We start from the raw sequence: 20,797 nt of genomic DNA, 5'->3' as shown, positions 1-20,797 counted from the left end.
AAAATAGGGTTAGAGTCTGGTCCTAGAATTTCATTGTTCTAGGGAACTTCCCTCATTTGACAGATAAGGAAATTGAGTACCAAAGGAAAGAGGTGGTCACTTTAATTTCACACAGCTAACAACCAGCAACATAGGAAAGGGCATCACTGTTTGAATTAGAGAACCTGGGTTCAAATTCTGTTTTTTCGTATGACCTTGGACAAGTCATCTCAACTCCCTGTGCATCAATCTCTTCATCTGTAAACTGAGGAGGTTGATGTAGATGCTTCTGAATTCCCTTCCATCCCTAGATTGACAGTGTTATGGTCCTATAATTGTTAGTACATCTCCCAGTAAAGGGCTCTTTTGACTAAACCATACTGGGCATCTTATTAATAGAAAGTGCTGAGGGATTGTTAGGGGAGGTAGAGATCTGCCTGGAGTTGTGGGAAGGGCAGGCTAAAGAGACCAGAAGAACTGCTCTGGAGTCCTGTCTATGCCCTGTTACTAGTGATGCAACCTTAAGAATGTCTCATCACTACACTGAGCCTCAGTTTCCTCATTTGCCAATAAAGCTTGCATTATCAACATTAAAGAGGGCACCTCATAAACTGCAAGGCTTCCTATAAATATGGAGTGTTATTATCATAATGAGAATGTTCATATGGAACATCTTTGTGAGTTTAAGGAAAACTATGGGCGGGAACAACCTAGTCTAGGAGGATGTGGCTGGTTTGTGACTTGCACCATTGGCAGGAACATCACACCCTTGACATCATGAATGCATTCGATTGACAAACCACAGAAAAAGTGGCTTTGAGCAGAGACTTGATAGGAATAGGAACAGGGACTGGGATTGCTACTGTGATTACATTATAGGAATCTCTGGGAATGAACATTCTCTCTATCAATAAATCTCAGCATCTTCTCTGCAGTTTATGAAATTAGAGGGTTGCTTGGGGTACTGGGGGGAAGTGACTTGCCCGAAGTCACACAGCCAGATGTGTCAGAGGTGGGCTTTGATCTAAGGTCATCTTAGCCTTGAACCCAGCTTTCTTCCCACATCACTATGCTGTCTCTCTAAATATAATCATAAATCAGGGGCAGCTAGGTGGCACAGTGGATAGAGCACTGGCCCTGAAGTCAGGAGGACCTGAGTTCAAATCCGGCCTCAGACTAAACACTTGACACTTACTAGCTGTATGACCCTGGGCAAGTCACTTAACCCCAATTGCCTAAAAATTAATAAATATAATCAAAAATCACATTTAAGAAATGTGGTAAGGTTTACAGAGCATCTTCCTCATTAGGACCATGTGAGATAGGTAGAGCCATATTGTTTCCAAAATTTTATAGATGAGGAAACTGAGGCTTAGAGAGTTTAAATGAGTTGTTCAGAGTCATCAGAATAATAAGTATCAGATCTAGGATTAAAACTCATGGACCCTGACTTTAAGCTGAGCTCTTTTTTCCACTGCATCAACAACCAACTTGTATATAATGTTTTAAGGTTTGCAAAGAGCTTCATAAATATTATTGTATTTGATCCTCACATCAGGCCTAGGAGGTAGGTGCTATGATTATTCCCATTTCACAGATAAAGAAGTTAAAGTAGACAGAGATGAAGTGACTTGCCCAGGGTCACACACTTAGGAAGTTTCTGAGGCAAGACTTCCTGAATCCAGGCCCTGTGATCTATCCACTACACAAATTTCATACATTAAAATAATAGGCATTGAGGCAGGAAATGCCACCCAAGCAGGGCAAACAGCAGGAGTTGGTTCTGAGTTGAAAACACAGATAGCCTGAGTATCCAGATGAATACCTAAAAACGTATTTATTTTAACTTGTTCTGTAGACATGTAATAATCTGTACCCTGAGAAAAGCTGATAGCAGATTTCATGCCCATGTTCCACTTTCTATTGGAAGACCTGTCTTAATCCTGATTACAGATTAAGAGAGAGATCAGGGTACTAGAATTTACATATATGCCCAAAGACCCTCTTCAGTGCTCTCCTCCACTGATGGCTTCCTCATTGTGCAAATACCAACTCCCTTTACAGGGAGTTCACCATCCATTGTGGCTTGCTTATGAGTGACCTGAAAGAGAAATAGAGGTAAATGTAGAAGGCCCACAAGCCGGGAAGTACTTGAATCTCTAACTCATTCAGCATCCTATCTCCAGGCAGCAGCAGATCTTATAACAGACTGGGTGCTTCCCAAAGACAGTTGTGTACCTTCCTGATTAGAAAAGAAGGATTGTGTCTCCTATCAGACCTGAGGATGTGCCAGGATGGAAACTTATCCTTTGGTATACACTAGAGTTATCTGTCACTTCTGGACAATGAGTTAGGAAGATCTAGGGTAGGAAGGTTTGAAACTCATGTCTCCCCTGAATCCATGTCTAGCATTTTTTCCACTATACCCTGCTGATTGTAATAAAATCAAACCTAGCAGGAATAAGTATAAAGTCCTGTTCTTGAATTAAACCAGATATTCACTGCACAAATACAAGACTGAAGGAGTATTTGTTCTGGAAAAGAACTGAGGCTTTTAGCAGAACACACAATCAGTGTGAATAAGATTGCAGTCTCAAATGTCTCTCTCACATAGATTATAGGCAGATTTGACAGTTTGAAGTGCCAGTTGAAAAATGCCTTACTATGAAGCAATTCCTCCTGTAAAATCTGGAAGAGGTTGCATGTTTTTTATCTAGTATCTGAGGATCTATGAGAACTCCATGGAGAAGATACAGAGGAAGAAGGTGAAGTAAAACTTTCTCCTCATTAGTACTGTCCTAAGTATTATATTGCAAAGAGTTACTCTGTTATGTTACTACGTTACTATGAAGAGTCTGTAAGGAGTTGGCAAGAAGAGTATATTTTGTAACAATTGTTTCCAGTGATCATTGAAGAGGCAAATAAAAAAGAGTAATCTAACTCATTTCCTGGGTGACTGAATTTGACTCTTACCTTAAAAAGGCATAAAAACACTTTTTTTGGTTGGGGGCGGGGGGAACTGAAGTAAACTGAATTATATGGGGTCATATTCTTCAAAGAAGTGAAGAAAGTTATCTAGCATTATAATGAGATTTGGTGACTCTGGCCAAGAACATTCCTTTAACCAAAATATAGTAAATTATTTTCTTTGCTTACAATGCTAATAAATTATATATGAGTAGCTATTATACTGAAAAGTAATTTTTTAGTTACTCAACTATTAATATTTAAAGAACTAGAGTACAGACTTAAGTTAATAAATTTTAATGAGAATTGGTTGCAAGTTTACTAACTAATAAGAAATGATTTTTTGTTAGCCCTGAGTTATTACGTAGCTCAGGATAAAAAAAATTAAATATATAGTAAAAAAAGGCAGGTGACAGGTTGATGATGCATGACGTTCAAGCAAGTGTGATGAGTCCCTATGAAAGAGCTTATGTTGTTTTTAGGCTTCATTAAGAGAATAGCACAGTGTCCAGGAATGGGGAAATGATAGACCCTCTGTATTCTTCCTGGTCAACCCACATAAGGAGTGTCATGTTCTGTTCTCAATGCTACATTTCATGAATGACTACTCTAATGGTAAAAAAAAAAAAAAATAGAAACCAGGATATTATAAGGGATGGTTAAGATATTGGGAATTTTTATCTTGGAGAAGAAAAGACACAGGAGGTGTGTAATAGTAATTTTGTTTTTCAGTTGTTTAGTCATGTCTGACTCTTCATGACCCCATGGACCACAACATGCCAAGCCTTTCTATCCTCTACTATCTCCCAAAGTCTGTCCAAGCTCATGTTGTTGCTTCCATGACATGATCTATCCATCTCATCCTCTGTTGTTCCCTTCTTTTTTTGCCCTCATTCTTTCCCAACGTCAGGGTGTTTTCCAATAAGTCCTGTCTTCTCAGTATCTGACCTTCCAATGAACAGTCTGAATTTTAGGTGTTGACTGCTTTGACATGCTTGTTGTCCAAGGGACTCTCAACAGTTTTCTCCAGTACCACAATTTGAAAGGATCGATTCTGTGGCATTCAGTTTCACTTATAGCCCAACTCTCACAGACATAAATTGCTATTGGAAAAACCATAGCTTTGCTATATGGGCCCTTGTTGGCAAGGTGATGCCTCTGCTCGGTAAAGGTAATACAAGTATTTAAATAACTACCATGTGAAAGAGGTATTCACCTTGACATTCTTATACCTAGTAAAGAGAACTAGGAGAAATTTGCTGAGGTTGCTCTGAGATAGATTTAGGCTTGATGTCAGGAGAGCTTTCACAAAAATCTAAAAGTCAAACAGACTGTCCTAGAAAGAGGCAAATGTGCTGTCGTTGGAGGTCGGTAAGCTGAATCTAGATGACCATTTTTCAAGAAAGTTGGACCAGTTGTACTAGAGGTTCATTCTGAGGTCTCTTCCATCTCCAATCCTCTGACACTATCATTCTGTTTACAAAGAGCTTTTCTCCTCAGAACTCTGTGAGGTACAGGGATAGTGTAACATCCTCACTCCTTGTGACATCTGCTCCCTATCCCTTTCTCCCCTCATCTTGTACTTAGGCAATTAGTTTCCCCCCACCCCCCTTTTCTTACATATTTTCCGTGTTTTCTTCTTCTTCCATGTGATGAAGGCTCCAGCACAGCTCAGCACCAGAATGATAACTGTTAGGAGAACCAGGGCCATGACCCATGGCCTCCTCACAGTGGGCTTCTCAGGGACTGTAGGGTATGAAAGGCAACAAGTAAACAAGAAGCATTTTTTGAGACGACAGGCAACTGGAGAGCATGTCCAATGAAAATACTGCTCTGTGGAACATTACTCAGAGAGGAAAGGGGGGGGGGTGATAAGCATGATGACATCCCATTTCATGACCTAGCTTCTGAGGAATGAGCCCACATAGTTGGGGAAGAACACTCACCAGGATATACAGTTGGAGCCTGCAGCTTACTGTGCTCTACCACACAGGTGCAACCTGTCTCTGAATCACCAGGAGGAAGTTCCAGTGTGATTTGGAGGTGGAAGGTGGAATCAGCATTGGGCAAAGTGCCACTGGAGCTCTCTTGCCCCCACACACCCAGCTGCCCACCCTTGTCCCAATGCAGCTGGATAGAGTGAGGATAGAAGCCTGTGGCTGTGCAGTTCAAGGTGACTCTACCATCTGGAGCATCATGGCGGGACACAGTCACCTCAGGGGCCACTGAAGAGAAAGATTAAGAGAAAAGGTATTATCTCCAAAGCTCAATGACCTTCTATTCTTCCAATTTCACTTCTGTATCCTTTCTCTCTTTTCCTTTCCTTCTACATTACTCTGTCCTCAATCTTTCTCTAGCAATTATTGACTTTGTCAAATAATAGTTATTACTGTTTTGGTTGCTGCAAAAGCCATCTTATCCCTAGGACCAGTTTCTCACATTTCTGTCTCCCTCACTCCAATGCCTCTTCTCTGACACATTAATAACACTTGCTTGCTACTATTTGCATCACTGTGAATGGAAATGTTCTTGCGCTCATGTATCACATGTGTTCGTTCCTTCTGAGACTAGGACTTTCTAAGAACATTAAAATTTATGAACCCACCGTCTCTATCAGTGTGACAAGATTTAAATCAATGTTCCTAAGGCATCCATTTGGGTTGGACAAATTCAAGTCTGCTACTATGAAACCTGCCTTTAGAGCATGTGAAGGACAATGTTGATTTGTTAGCATTGGCACCAGGTGGCTCACAGTAGGCCCACTTCCCTTACCTTCCTGCCAATGTCTCCTTCCTTTTTTTATTTCCTGAATGTTTGCTGACCTTCATTCATTGTTTCCCACAAGCAGGGGGAGGAGAACCCAGAGCCTTAATATAATTTGATACATAGGCCTACTCTCTTCTCCCCATATGTTACGGGATGATTTCTTGTAGTTCCCACCTAAAATATAACTATTCACAGTATTTACTTAGATGACCAGGGAGTAACAAATTGCAATTCTTCTGGTAAAATGGGGAATCACTGGGCTTTACCAATTTTCCTTCTACTAAGCACTATAGCCTATGGAGCCCGTCAAAGCACACTATGAACTCTTGGGCCTTGTTGTCTGCCCTAATGCAGAACATTCTTATATATTGTATAATCCCCAGCATGGGTTCCTTTATAGCAAGGACTGTTTTGTTCTTTTATTTGTAACCCCACTGCTTAGCACAGTCTTTGGTATATAATAACCACTTGATAAACAATTTTTCTTTCCTTCCTTAATTAATGCACTTATTCATTCATTTTCCCCTTAAACTCAAGGAACTCCTAAGCCTCTTGGAGACTAGGATAGTATTTTGTACTTCTTTATACAGGTGCACCTCATTTTAGTGCACTTCACTTTATGGAGCTTTGTGGTTATTGAGGTTTGGTTTGGTTTTGTTTTGTTTTTTTTACAAATTGAAGGTTTGTGGCAACCCTGCATGAAGCAAATTGATCGATACCATTTTTCTAACAGCATGCACTCACATCATGTCACATCTTGGTAATTCTCACAATTTCAGACTTTTTCATTATGATTAAATATTATTTAATATTAAACATTATTTAATATTAAATAATTTTAATAAAAAGATGTAATTATCTTTTATGGTGACCTGTGCTCAGTGATCTTTGATGTTACTATTGTAATTACTTTGGGACCCCACAAACTGTGCTGGTATAAGATGGTTCACTTAATCAATAAATATTGAATGTGTTCTGACTGCTCTACCAACTGGCTGTTCCCTGGTCTCTCTCCTTGTCCTCAAGCCTCACTATTCCCTTAGTTACAATATTGTAATTAGGCCAGCTACTAACTCTACAATGGCCTCTAAGTGTTCAATTAAAAAGAAGAGTCAGGGGCCAGCTAGGTGGCACAGTGGATAGAGCACCGGCCCTGAAGTCAGGAGGACCTGAGTTCAAATCTGACCTCAGACCAAACACTTGACACTTACTAGCTGTGTGACCTTGGGCAAGTCACTTAACCCCGATTGCCTAAAAATTAAAAAAAAAAAAGAAGAGTCAATGTGGCAAAACTCATTGATGTCTTCTTTAAGAAATTGCTACAGCCACCCAAACTTTCAGTAGCTACCACCCTGATCAGTCAACAGTCATTAACACTGAGGCAGGACCCTCCACTAGCAAAAAGAGTAGGATAAATGAAGGCTCAGATGATGGTTAGCATTTTTCAGCAATAAAGCATTTTAATTAAGTCATGTACATTTTTAGACATAATACTTTTGCACACTTAGTAGATTACAGTATGGTGTAAATACAACTTTCACATGCACTGGGAAACAAAAAAAATGTTTGATTCATTTTATTGCAATATTCACTTTATTGTAGTGTTCTGGAACCTAACCTACAATATCTCTGAGGCATGCCTGCACACTACTCAGAACCTAGGACAGTGCTTTGCACACACTAGACTCCCAATAATTATTAGTTAATGGTGCTGATGACTATATCACCAGATCCCCAAAGAAACTGTTCTAGGTGTTGAATATTTTAATACTTGAAAGGATTCATGATATAATCAGTGTGTATACTGTCTCACTTGTTGCTTATAACACTCTTTCCATATCAGAGGAAACACATTCTTATGAGTTACTGTGGATTAGAAGAGTTATCACCTGGTAATCTTTCCTCTGTTGAGGAAAATCTCCACGTTTAACTAAACTTGCCCTCTGACAAGAGTCAGTCTGTCCCAAGCTCAAGCTCAGAGTTTCCTCAGCTTGATAAGACTGACCAGAGCCTATGCTTTGTTGTCATGGCCTTAGAGAATCCTGGGAGGAAACAGGAAGGACTGGGAACTTGCCATTTTCCTGCATGCTTGAGTATAGCAGGATTATCCTCATCATGTTAACACAATATTGCTTTATAGACTTCTCTCTCATTTTGATCCCAAAGCTACTTTCTGCTGTGGTTCTGAAGCACTTTGCTCCGGGCTTCATGACTGCCCAACAATCCCTCTGATCATCAAACTTGATAAAATCTTCACCATCTATGGCAAAACCAATATGGCTGTCCATCTGAATGTCATTATCCACTTCACAGTTTGTAAAGAGCTGAATTGTGTGATTCTCTGTAGAGAGATTTATGAGTCAGTATGATGTAATGGAATTAGGATTGGAATTAAAGTTAAAAGGGCCACTGTGAATCCAGTCTCTGTTTTTGCTAACTATATAACCTTGAGTAATTCACTTAAGCCCTCAAAGTTTATAATGATGATAATAGCCAAGATTATACAGTATCTTTAAGATCTTCAAAGCACTTCACATACAGAATATTATTGCTGATGATCCCCACAAGTACCTTGAGAGAGAGGTTTTATTATTATATTCATTTTACCAATAAGGGACACATGGCTTCATGGCATTAAGTGACTTGCCCAATGACTTGTCATGTAGCTAATAAGTATATAATGTGAGATTCAAACACAAATCTTCCTCATTCCAACTCTAGAGCTCTCTCCAGGACTCCATACTCCATACTGCCTCCTAGTAGATGTAAAAATGTATGAAAAGTGCTTTGCATGGCTTAAAGAATTTTTTACTGTTAAACAGTGTCTTTCCTGTTGTACAAAAATAAGGGTAATAGTACTTGTACTCTATACCTCCTAGGTTTACTCAGAGGAAAGGACTTTCTCTATGTAAACATATATTTTTCTAGAAGAATGGAATATTGTGGAGCAGGTAAATTGAGTCAAGGACTAATATGGAAAAATGTTGCTTTTTGGTCACTTTTAGAGGTGACCTGTATTTTGGTTTGAATTAGTCTCTAGACCAAGAGTGGACCAACTATTCTCTCCTTAGGGAAAAACACTGCTTAGTGACACTGGAGAACTCTAATAAGGTAGAATCATGTAGACTTGTCATTAGAATGAGTCTGATTATGTGAATGTCTAGTTACCATATCTTAATGTATAATTTCTGAATTTATACATAGAGATAAACTCTAAAAGTACTCTCATCTGGGTTCTTACCATCAAGGAACAGAAATGAGAAAAGGGAATGGAAATGGGTCCTAGAACTCAGAAGCAGGATGTGGTAGTTGTGGCAGAAAGAAGGCAACAATGAAAAGGGACTAGATAGTTTTGGGGGTTGCAGTCAACTCTGAGAGTTTTTGACTCTGAAAAGTGTCTGCGCTGGGAAGTTTCCCTGATATGCACCATCAGGTAAAAGCCCAGATCTGCATTCTTCACAGATTCACAGAATCTCTGAATTAGAAGTCAGCCCTCAAGTGATGAGGAATACCCTTTATCACAGTCCAACAGGGTCATCTTCCCTCTGCTGGACAGTTCTAGCTGTTAGAAAGCTTTACAAACCCTTCCTTCTGTAACTTCCACCAATTAATTGTTCCTAGTTCCGCCCTCCTTAGCCAATGAGAACATATCTAATTCACCTAGTTTTCTTGCTCTCTTATATGTGGTATTTTCTCTGGCCACAGGCTTGTTATCAGCTCAATTCAATTTAATTACCACTTATTAAATGCTAACTATGTGCAAGGCAGTGTACTTGGCACCAAGGATTTAAAGTAAAAAGAAAATAGGTCCTGAGCTCCATAAGCTTACATTTTAGGAGGTGGTGGTGGTAAACAATTTGTAAACATAATAGTCAGAGCAAGGTAATTTGAAGTGGGAAAGAGCATTAAGAACTAGGAGGGTCTGGAGAGATATGATATAGTCGGTGGCATTTCATGTAACCTTGAAGGGAACAAAGGATTCTGAGATAGAGTTGAAAGAGAACATTCCAGGCATGAGGAGCACAACACAAGGGCACTCAAAGAGGAGCTAGAAGACTGAGGTGAAAGAACAGCTTGTTGTCCAGGTTCTCTGGAACATGGTATATGGCAGGGAGTAATATGAAATAAATCTGGAAAGGTAGGCTGAAGCAGGATTGTGAAGCCAAACATGTTTAAAAGGTCAAGGGCAGAGTTTGTGTTTCATCCTAGAAACAATGGAGAGCTATGGAAAATTTTTGAGCTGGGGAAAAACTGCATCAGATTTGTGCTTTATGAAAATTATTTTGACTGTGGAGTGGAGTATTGTTTGAATAGAGGAGATATTAGAAAGAGGGAAGCAACTTAAAAGCTTATTATAATAATAGAGGTGAGACATGATGGTAGCCTGGCCTGCTTCAAAAGTCATTCGAGTAGAGAGTGTGGGATGGATGAGAGTGATATTGCTAAGGTAGAGTCAGCTAGGTGGCACAATGGAGAGGGTGCTGGCCTGGAGTCAGGAAGACCTAAATTCAATTCAACCTCAAACATTAACTAGATGTATGACCCTGGGCAAGCTATTTAATTTTTGTCTGCCTCAGTTCTCTCATTTGTAAAATGGGAATAATAGTAACTCCTACCTCCAAAGGTTGCCTTGAAGACAAAATGACATATTTGTAAAATGATTTTCTAAACCTACAAAGTAAGTGTGATTACAGTGATTACAAGCTGGCTACTGGGTGAGCATGAGAAAAAGAATGACCACAAGAAGATAAATGACTCCATGATTGGAAACCTTTTAGATTGAAGTTATGGTGATTCTCTATACCAGTAGTGGGTTTGGGGGAGGGATAGGTTTAGAACAGATAATGATAAGTTCAGTTTTGTTCACAAACCATGGGATCATGTATTAAGAGCTGGAAGGGACCTTGTAAGTCATTTAATCCTATCCCTGATTACGGCAGCCAGGATGGTGAAGGAACTGGTCATGTTAAGCTTGGAGAAAAGAAGACTTGGGAGCAGGGACATGATAGCTGTCTAAGAATTTGAAGGGCTATTGCTTGGAGGAGTGATTGGGTTTCTTACATCTGGCTCCACAAATCATAATGAAGATTAATTGGTAGAAGTTGCAAAGAGGGAAATTTAAGCTTTTCCTAACAATGTTGTCCAAAAACTGAATGTGTTGCTTCAAGAGATGGAGCATTCTGACTAGTTGTTCAACCCCCTTAGTTTCTATAGGTTGAGAGCTCAGGAAGGAGCCATGGTCACTGCCAATTCAATCATTCCCAAGGTCTGCTCCTGGTTTGCTTGGGCCAGGGCTGTGCTGGCACAGCCTTTACTGGTCTGTGTTCCTCTCTCACCCAGGTCTTACAGACCTTTCCTGCTAAACTTCTAAGTTGTCTTTCATGTCTGTAGGCTGAGAAGTCTGTAAACTGCCACTGCTACCAGTGATTCAGTCACCCTAAAGCCTGCTCTGAGTTTGCTGGGGCCTGGTCTTCACTGCTAGCCTGCACTTGAATGCATGCCTCTCTCATCCTGATGCAAAGGACCTTTCTTGTCAACCTTCCAGGCTGTCATGTGCTGGAAATTTGCTTCACTCTCTCTTTTCGTGGGTTCTGATGCTCTAGAATCTGTTTAGAGTCATTTTAAAAAGCATTTGGAGGAGTTTGGGGAGAGTTCAGCTGAGTCCCTGCCTTTATTCCACTATCTGAGGCAAAACTCTGTTGCTTTGTCCATACTTGAGTCCCAGTTGCAGTCCTGGGTGGCAGTCCCAGGTTAAGGAGCACTAGCATAGCAGAGCTTGTTGCAGCAGTGGAGGGGGGACCCTCCCCACAGTTCCAGGACAGAAGAGTGTTTGTGATTGCTCACAGACCAGAGCACAGACCAGGAGAGTAATAAATACCTCTCTTTAGTTCATACCACCTTGGAAGAACTGAAAACTTGCAGGTCCCTAGAAGTATCTCTGAAAACAGCTGCACAAACCCCCTTAAGCTTGGGACAGTTCACACTCCACCCTGGAAGCAGAGCCCTACCTTAACAAAGAGTTAAAAAGTCAAGTAATAGGCTGGGACAATTAGCAAACAATAGAAAAAAATTCTGATTATAGAAACTTTGGTGACAAGGAAGATCAAAACACACACTCAGAAGAAGACAACAAAGTCAAATCCCCTACATGCAAAGCCTCCAAGAAAAATATAAATCAGTCCCAGACCATGGAAGAGCCCAAAAAGGATTTTGAAAATCAAGTAAGAAAGATAGAGGAAAAATTTGGAAGAGAAATAAGAGTAATGCAAGAAAATCATGGAAAACAAGTCAACAACTTGCTAAAGAAGACATAAAAAATACTGAAGAAAATAACACCTTAAAAATCAGACTAGGCCAAATGGTAAAAGAGGTCCAAAAAGCCAATGAGAAGAAGAATGCCTTAAAAAGCAGAACTGGGTTCTGATTCTTATAATCTAGCCACTGCTCAGATTCTCATGATCTAGACAACAGCTCACAGGTGCTCAGATTCCTCAAGAGTCTGGCCAATATGGTGTATCTTCAATAAACCTTGTCTTTGGCTGAAAAAAAAAAGCAGAACTGGCCAAATGGAAAAGAAGGTCCAAATGCTCACTGAAGAAAATAATTCCTTAAAAGTTACAATGGAGCAAATGGAAGCTAATGACTTTATGAGAAACAAGAAATCATGAAACAAAACCAAAAGAATGAAAAAAATAGAAGACAATGTAAAATATCTCGTTGGAAAAACAACTGACCTGGAAAATAGATCCAGGAAAGATCATTTAAAAATTATTTGCCTACCTGAAAGCCATGATAAAAAAAGATCCTAGACATTACCTGTCAAGAAATTATCAAGGAAAATTGTCCTGATATTCTAGAACCAGAGGGTAAAATAGAAATTGAAAGAATCCAACAATCACCTCCTGAACAAGATTCCAAAATAAAAACCACCCAGAATACTATAGCCAAATTCGAGAGTTCCAAGGTCTGGAGAAAATATTGCAAGCAGCCAGAAAGAAATAATTCAAGTATCACGGAACCACAATCAGGATAACACAAGATTTAGCAGCTTCTATATTAAAGGATTGGAGGACTTGGAATATGATATTCTAGAGGGCAAAGGAGCTAGAATTACAACCAAGAATCACCTATCCAGCAAAACTGAGTATAATCCATGAAGGGGGAAATGGACATTCAGTATAATAGAGGAATTTCAAGTATTCTCGAGAAAAGACCAGAGGTAAATAGAATATTTTATTTTAAAATATGAGACTCAAGAGAACCATCAAAATGTAAACAGGAAAGAGAAATCATAAGAGATTTATTAAAGTTAAACTATTTACATTCCTACATAGAAAGATGACATTTGTAACTCATGAGACCTTTCTCATTATTAGGGTAGTTAGAAGGAGTGAATACAGACAGACGGCACAGGTGTGAGTTGAATATGAAGGGATGATATCTAAAAAATAAAATTAAGGGGTGAGAGAGGAATGTACTGGGAGAAAGAGAAAGGATACGTAGAATTGGGTAAATTATCTCACATAAAAGAGACAAGAAAAAGCTTTTACAGTAGAGAAGAGGTGGGGGGAGGTGAGAAGGAGTGAGTGAACCTTACTCTCAACAGAATTGGCTCAAAGAGGGACTAGCATACACACACAATTGGGTATAGAAATCTATCTTACCCTACAGGAAATTAGGGTGGAAGAGGATAAGAGAAGGGGGTTGATAGAAGCGAGGGAAGAGTGCGGAAATGGTAGTCAGAAGCAAAACACTTTTGAGGAGGGACAAAGTGAAAGGAGAGAGAGCATAGAATAAACATGAAGGGGAATAGGATGGAGGGAAATACATTTAGTTTTTCACAACTGAATTTCACAATGACTATTATGGAAGTGTTTTGCATGACTACACATGTATAACCTGTATAGAATTGCTTGCCTTCTCAATAAGGTGGGGTGGGGAGGGAGGAAGGGAGAGAATTTGGAACTCAATGTTTCAAAAATGAATGTTAAAATTGTTTTTCCATGCAACTGGGGAAAATAAAACACTAAAATAAAAAAGTGATAAAAGAGAGGTTGCATTCATCTTTCTGGCATGTCTTCAGAGGTTGGACAAGCACTTGTTGGGTAGGGTACAGCTGGGATGTCTTTCATGAATGATCTACATGGTCACTGAGATCCCTCCTAACTCTGGCTGTATGGATTCATTTTGTCTTACTTACTGTCACTCTTGGTGTCATTCTGTATCAGGAATCTGAGGAGCCAATTGAAATGCTTCTGAGTGCTTAAAATAACTTCCTTCTTATGCTCAAAGAAGTCTTTCCCTAGTGCCTTGGTGATGCATTCTTCACTGAATACAGTTTGCTTACTCTGTTTATTATATACACACACATGCACATCATCAATAATATGAATTATGCTGAAGCTGAAGAGGGAATGTCTTGTACCCACTGCAGTGAATTGTCTCTTGTGATAGTGGTAGCCTCCATGGCAGGAAGGGAGAAAAAAAAGGTAGATTTCAGTATGTGAGCCTCAATATGTCCTGCCACCCATCTCCCTTTCACTCTCTGTATTAGTAGGATACCCATGACAATTGTCCCTGGGAACAGTCAAGAAGGGTGAATTTTATCTGGTATGACTTAGTGCATAGCACTGGACTGAGCACAGAGCAAGTCTAGGTAATAAATCTGTTAACAGATCGGTTCAGAAGTTGTTTCTTGATGTTATAAACACTTTTCTCACCTAGTCTTCTGTTTTATCAAGTAGTAGGTTGGGCTATGTAAATATCAGAGGAGTTAGTACAGACAGAATGGTAACCAGGTTTGTATATGGGGGTGTTGAAGGAGCATGCATAGCTAATGAACAGGAAGAGTACAGTAGTATTTTCATCCATTCTGGCATCATAGGCAGCCATTTAATTTAAGGATGAATAGAAATGCTGGTGTACAAGAGACTGGCCCATTATCATTCTGCAGCGATGGACTGATGCAGTATGGAGAGACAAAGGGAAATATTCAGGTAGGACTCTCAGATCATTCAGTTAACATACCTTGCAGTGTTTTGGGTTCTTCATGGGGTTCTCCCACAAGGCTAGGGTCTTCTGCTTGGCTAGTTTTGTTTTCCTCTGAAAAGGGAAACAAGGGAATGTCTTATCAGTGATTCCTCAATACATCTCATGTTATTAACTATTTCTCTAACATACCTAGAGGTCTAGGCATTTATAGCTTTAAGGTCTGGAATTCCCTTGGCTGGGAAACTCTGTACTTTCCCATGAGCCAATATCCTCATGCACTGGGGTATTCTAGGCTTCCCCAAACAGAGGAACTACTTTGGTACCAAAGAAAAAGGCTGGGAGATCCAGTTTGATTATAGATAGTAGTTTAATCAATAGGATTACTTACCTTAGGGGCCAGTCTGGGGTGACTGTCAGGCAAATAGTCTCAATAATGGATTGATCCCCTGCAAAGACTCCAGGAAATCTCAGCGGCAATTATAAAAATCAAAGGGAGGAGGAACTATAAAGCAAATTGCTTATATGTGGTGGATATTTGGGGTTTCTGCATAGTGATGAGCTCATTTCCAAGCTTGGGCATTAAGCCAGGGCTGTTGGGTAAATGGCCAAATACAGGGTTGTGTACTGATCATGTGCTGGTCTCTGTGTCTGTGTTATGACTTTCACTGATCACATTATCTAAGTTGTGGTCACAGTATCTATGTTATGGTTTTTGCCAGTCACCATGCCTGGGTTTCCACCATCACAGTGTTTAAGTTATGACTTTCACTTCTTACTGTGACTTATGGCTTTTCCCTAAAAAAAGTAACACTCAAAGAAACAGTTTGCGATGATTCTATTTTCATAGCCACCAAAAGTTGTACCTAGCATATAGTAAACACTTAATAAATGCTTTTTGACTTATTAACTTATAGGTCCAATCATGAGGACAATAAATTCCAAGGGTTTTGGAGTTGGAGAATTCAGCCTAGAGTTTTGGCTCTGTTATTTACTATCTATATGACCCTAGGCAAGTTACTCACTTCTCTGGACTTCAGGTTCTTCTGTCTCTAAGTCAGTTGGTCACAGAGGTATTAAATTAGCTGCAGCAGGCCATAAGTAGCCTGTGAAACTCCAGACTTTGGCCCAGATCAGATTAAAATATAATGGAGAAATGGTTAATGCAATAAATAAAAATGAAATACAACATACATAATATTAACTTGTGGTTTTCTAAGTCAATATATGGCCCTCCGGGATCCATTGCTATTTAAGTTTGGTACCCTTGGGTCACTAAGATACTTCCTATTCTAAGTCCTATGCCCCATGACTCAATAATTGCTAGGACCCCTTCTAGCTCAAAGCCCCAAAGGGTATGTGCAAAACTGCTTTTACTGATTCTTTGGGATCTCAGAGGATGAGGAACTCCTAGTTGCTTTCAGCCATATCTTACTGAGCACTGAAGAGCTTGTTTAGCAATGCTGCTAAGAAATCATCAAATAATCATACCAATGATTTTATACCTCTTAGGTTGGGATGCTATTACAGATCTTATTTTGATCACTAAAGAGGCTCAAGTAGAGCTCAAGTAGAGATGCTAGAACCTTGGAAGAAAGACTCTATAATGAGTAAGACACAAGCCATTATCTGACAAGTATCTAGATTTTGGGAGGGTTTATTTGAATGAGCTATAAGAGAAGATGGGTAGGATTCCATGGACTATGACTCTGCAGGGGAAATTGATTTAAGAGTGATGGGGTGCCATGATGGGGAAATGGTCAAACATCTAATGATACAAGAATGAAATGGAACGTTACTGTGCTATTAGGAAGTGATGAATATGATGAATTTGGAGAAGCTTTGGAAGAAATATGAATTGATGCAAAGTGAAGTAAAGAGGACCAGAGCAGTAGTGTAGATGATAACTACAACAATGTAAAGAGAAAAAAATTGAAAAATGAAATTGAACATTATGCAATGAATAGACAAGTTTGAATCTTGGAAGAGAATTGGAAGAATAATATTTCCCTAACCTCTTTGAAGAGGGGGAAACTAATAATTTTGGATATTATATATACCATCAGACTTGGCAGATGTGTTGTTTGATTTTGCCAAACTTCTTTTCTTCTCTTTATTTTTAAAAATCATCATTGCAATTGATGGTTCACCAGGAGCATATATTCAGGAAATGAAAAAATAGCATAGGTTCATGGATGGAGTGCTGAAAGGTACTTCAGAGAGCATTTAATCTGATCCTCTTATTTTAGAAATGATGAAACAGAGCCTGAGGAAGGTTGAGTGACATGGTCAAGATCACATGATCACTTGAGTGTAAGAGGGGAGATTTGAACCCAGGTCTTCAGACTTCAGAACCAGTGCTATTTCAATTGTAAGATCCTTTCAAGACTAAAATTCTCTCAAAATAAAAACAAATGATTTCAATAAAGAAGCAAAGAGAGAAGTGGGAGAAATATCTCAAGAGCCATAAGAAACATCTTCCAATCTAGATTAAAAATACCAAATTCAGAATTGAGGGCAGGTAATGGGATGAGGACAAAACAGTGACATAATCTAGTAGGAATACTAAAAATGCCACAATCCAGAAATAATTTAACTCAATGAAGATAAAATCCTCTGTATTAAACATGTGCTACTTAACCTCTGGTTGCCTCAGTTTCCTCACCTATAAAATGGTGGTAATAATAGTACCCACTTCCCAGAGTTGTCATGACATGAAATAAGATAATATTGGTGAAAACAAAACAAAACACTTAACATGCTGCTTGGTACATAATAGGTGCTATATAAGCACTAGATGTGATGATGATGATGACAATGATGATGATGATGATGTGAATACAAGAGTAGGGCTCTTTCATTTTTATCTTCACAGTTACGGCACTGGGTGCAGTGATTTGTACATGATAGGTATATACAAATGTTTATTATTAAATTTGAACTGGAAGGACTGTGGTTTCCTGGAAATGCTATGGAAATTTGAAAAGATTTTGCCATTATATTGGCAATAGAAGAAAGATCAAACAGAATACAAGACTCATTTTTTTAGGAGAGCTCTAATGATAATAATGAAAGATGGATCATTTTGTGTTTGTCTTCTTTACCATAGAGGACCATCTTTGGAATAGAAGGGATAAAACAATGGGGAAAATGTATCATTGAAATCCACAGTAAGTGAGGAGATGATAAGAGTGTGCCTAGCTGTTTTCAAAGTGTTAAAGTCATCAGATCTGGACAAACCACATTCCAAGATTAACAAAGAAATTGCAGGTGGCCTTGTTGTTGAGCTGCTATCTGCAGTCCCTGAGGGCACATAGAAAATGGGAAAGGCAAGGCAGAGTTCGAGATGTATAAATGTCCTGATTTTCAAGAGAGAGGAAGGTGGTTTCTTAAACATATATGCCAATGACCTTGAATCCCTAGACAGGTATCTCTTCAGTATCATGACTTTCTCCACTGTGGTTTTGATATATCGCAGGTCAGCATAAGAAATTACTTTAGCATTTCATATTTTTAAATTTTCTTTTTCATACAGTATTTTTACTTAACATTGACCTACATACTGCCTATGGCCAAATACTTAGCCTAAAATTTACAATAAGGTACTGTAAATACCCCATCAAAGGAAAGGAATAAAATCAGACATTCTCTGGGACAAAGGGAAGGCCAAAAATTTTTACACAGATTTTCCAAATTGTGGGGGCACCTTGTCCCTAACCCTTGTGATGTGGAAGGGAGAACTCTAATAGGAAATGTCTGGAATTCATTATTCAAGGGATACTTTGTTAACATTTCAAAAGGGAAGTAATGACCTTGATAAGTCAATGTGGGTATATCAAATACTGGTCATGGCAGACTAAATCCATGTCATTTTTCCCAGTGGTTATGTGTGTGTGTGTGTGTGTGTGTGTGTGTATTTGTGTGTGTTTCTATGAAATAGTGACCTTCTCTAGTGTGGAGTGGAGAGGGAAGGAGACAGTTGGAAACTTAAAGTGTAACAAAAAAAAACAAATAATTTTTTTAAAAAGAAAGAAAACATCTAATGCTGTATCTGAACTAAGAGAAAAGAGACCAATTCTTCTCTCTCCACTTAGGTCAGGGTAAATAAAGGGATACTCCTAGAGGGAGGGCCTGGTGTCTAAAGCAGGAAGGATGTGCTCAGATGTCTCAGTGAACCAGTCAAGCTGGGTCTTATTAAGTGATGAAGACACAGGCAGGTGATCACACAGCTGTGCCACTTACCTCTTCTTGCTTATTTTTATCCCCTACAGAGACAGTAGAGACCTGACCCATAGGTCTCTACTGCATTTGATTATGATTATATCAAGGTTTCTCTTTATCTGGCACCTGAGTGTTTGAGGCTAGGCTGAACACTGGACAGCAATGAGGAGCTAATGCACGGTAATATTGATGGACCTCAGAGGCAACCCTGGCAAACACAGCCAACCTAGAACTGTTCCTATTTCCTATGAATCCCTCCCTGTCTGCCACACACTTCCCCTTATCATGGATTTACTTCCCTGACAGCCATCTCCACGGTGCAAATGTACTTCATTCGTCACTAGCTCTAAAGAAGTACACCAGTCTTGTCCTTAGAAGAGATTACCACTTGCTTCTCCGCGGCCCAGGAGAAACGTGTTCCTTCTGACCTGCCTTGATTAATCATTTGAGATACCTTAAGGTCAAAAGTGATATAAGAAAGTGCCCACTAGGTGTCAGGCACTGTGCTAAGCACTTTTTTATTTTTTTCTTTGTTACTTAGTTTTTATATTTTCCAGTTACATGTAAAAACAACTTTAACACACATTGAAAAAAGTTTGAATTCCAAATTCTCTCTCTCTCCCTTCCTCCCTCTGCACCAACCCCCAAATGAGAAGGCAAGCAATTCAATATAGGTTATACATGTGTAGTCATGCAAAATATATCCATAATAGTTATGTTGTGAAAGAAACTAATCACTTTTTACAAATATCTCATTTGATCCTCACAAGAACTCTGTTAGGGAGAGGCTATTATTATCTCTGTTTTACAGTTAAGGAAATTAAGGCAAACCTAGAATCATGCAACAAATAATTGTCTGAGGACAGATCTGAATTCAGTTCTTCTTGACTCTAGGCCCAGCACTCCATAAACTGCCCCACTACTTGCTTCTGCACAAAGGGTACAAAACTTAAAAATAATAATAATAATAATAATAATAACAATAATAGGTAGAGAGCTAAGGTTCCAGTCAGAATCCCCTGGCATTTCTGCCCTCTAGACTGTCCCTAATGTTTGTCAGTCTGTATCACCTTAGTTTTTTGTCCTCCATTGTCTTCAAAGCCTCTCCTAAATCTAGATTTGTTACTTCTTCCCTGTACATTCCAGGAAACTCACTTTTTTTCTGAAAGATTTTTTTAATTGATTCCACTTGGTTTAGGTCACATCAAAAGCTTTGCTTAGAAGGTTCTAATTTTATTTTTATTTGTCTACTTGTGTATCTGTGTCTTCTCTCTTTATCTTATGTCCACCCTCTGACCAGCACTGGACACAGGCTCTCTCTCCCTTCTTAGAACGTGTTCTTGGTTTCTCAGTCCTCCTCTCGTTAAGTTGGGCTTACCTGCCTGGAGCTCACTCAGAGCAAACACACCCAGCATGAGAAGCCAATAAGTGAATGATTCTCTCTTCCTCCTTTTATTCTCCCTTTCTATTTTTTGGATGGCTTCTTTGTCCTTGCAGGAGTTAAAGGAAGCAGTGCCCAGGTATGAGACGAGGCCCATACATATGCAATGTTTCCTTATTCCTCATCCACACTCAAATGAGTACTGGTGCTTCCAAGACACTGTCCTCCTGTCAATGCAAACCAGGACATTTGTCACCAAGCAAAACTTATCTCAGTCTGGTGGGTAGAAGAGTGAGCCTGTGGTTAGGGCAGGAAACCTTAGGGCATCATCTCCTTCAGGTGTTGTTCCTGGCACAGTGCCATCCACATATGTAAGTGTCAATTGAATTCATGTGAAGAAGACAAAAATGTACCTTAAGGGATTCTACAGTCCAATGAGGAAAATTCATTCCCAATGCTTAGGGAGACTTTGGTTTAATGAATGAAAGGAAATAA

The 20,797-nt window shown here is 39.3% G+C and overlaps 1 protein-coding gene across 1 annotated transcript; it reads right to left on the bottom strand.

The window, feature by feature from the left end:
* Positions 1–1,996: 1,996 nt before the first annotated feature.
* On the bottom strand, positions 1,997–20,459 carry LOC114042545 (zinc-alpha-2-glycoprotein-like). Its single transcript, XM_027861232.1, has 6 exons — positions 20,300–20,459; positions 14,740–14,814; positions 7,787–8,053; positions 4,893–5,171; positions 4,567–4,692; positions 1,997–2,080 (listed from the first exon to the last, which is right to left on the bottom strand). Exons 1-6 carry the CDS (start codon positions 20,457–20,459, stop codon positions 2,070–2,072), a joined length of 918 nt encoding a protein of 305 aa, XP_027717033.1. The 3' UTR covers positions 1,997–2,069.
* Between the last annotated feature and the right edge of the window lie 338 nt (positions 20,460–20,797).

The sequence above is a fragment of the Vombatus ursinus genome, unplaced genomic scaffold (genome assembly GCF_900497805.2).
Source record: "Vombatus ursinus unplaced genomic scaffold, bare-nosed wombat genome assembly UNPS02014598.1, whole genome shotgun sequence".
Lineage (NCBI taxonomy): Eukaryota > Metazoa > Chordata > Mammalia > Diprotodontia > Vombatidae > Vombatus > Vombatus ursinus.
The sequence above is the reverse complement of the archived record's forward strand: the minus strand, read 5'-3'. Positions and strand labels throughout refer to the sequence as shown.

Bases quoted from the DNA above. Each gene is read 5' to 3' on its own strand.
- LOC114042545 (XM_027861232.1), bottom strand. From the start codon at position 20,459: ATGGGCCTCGTCTCATACCTGGGCACTGCTTCCTTTAACTCCTGCAAG. The intron at 8,054-14,739 runs GTATGTTAACTG...ATCTCTCTACAG, and splicing joins AGAACCCAAAACACTGCAAG to AGAATCACACAATTCAGCTC. The intron at 5,172-7,786 runs GCAAGTTCCCAG...CTTTCTCTTCAG, and splicing joins CTCAAGCATGCAGGAAAATG to TGGCCCCTGAGGTGACTGTG.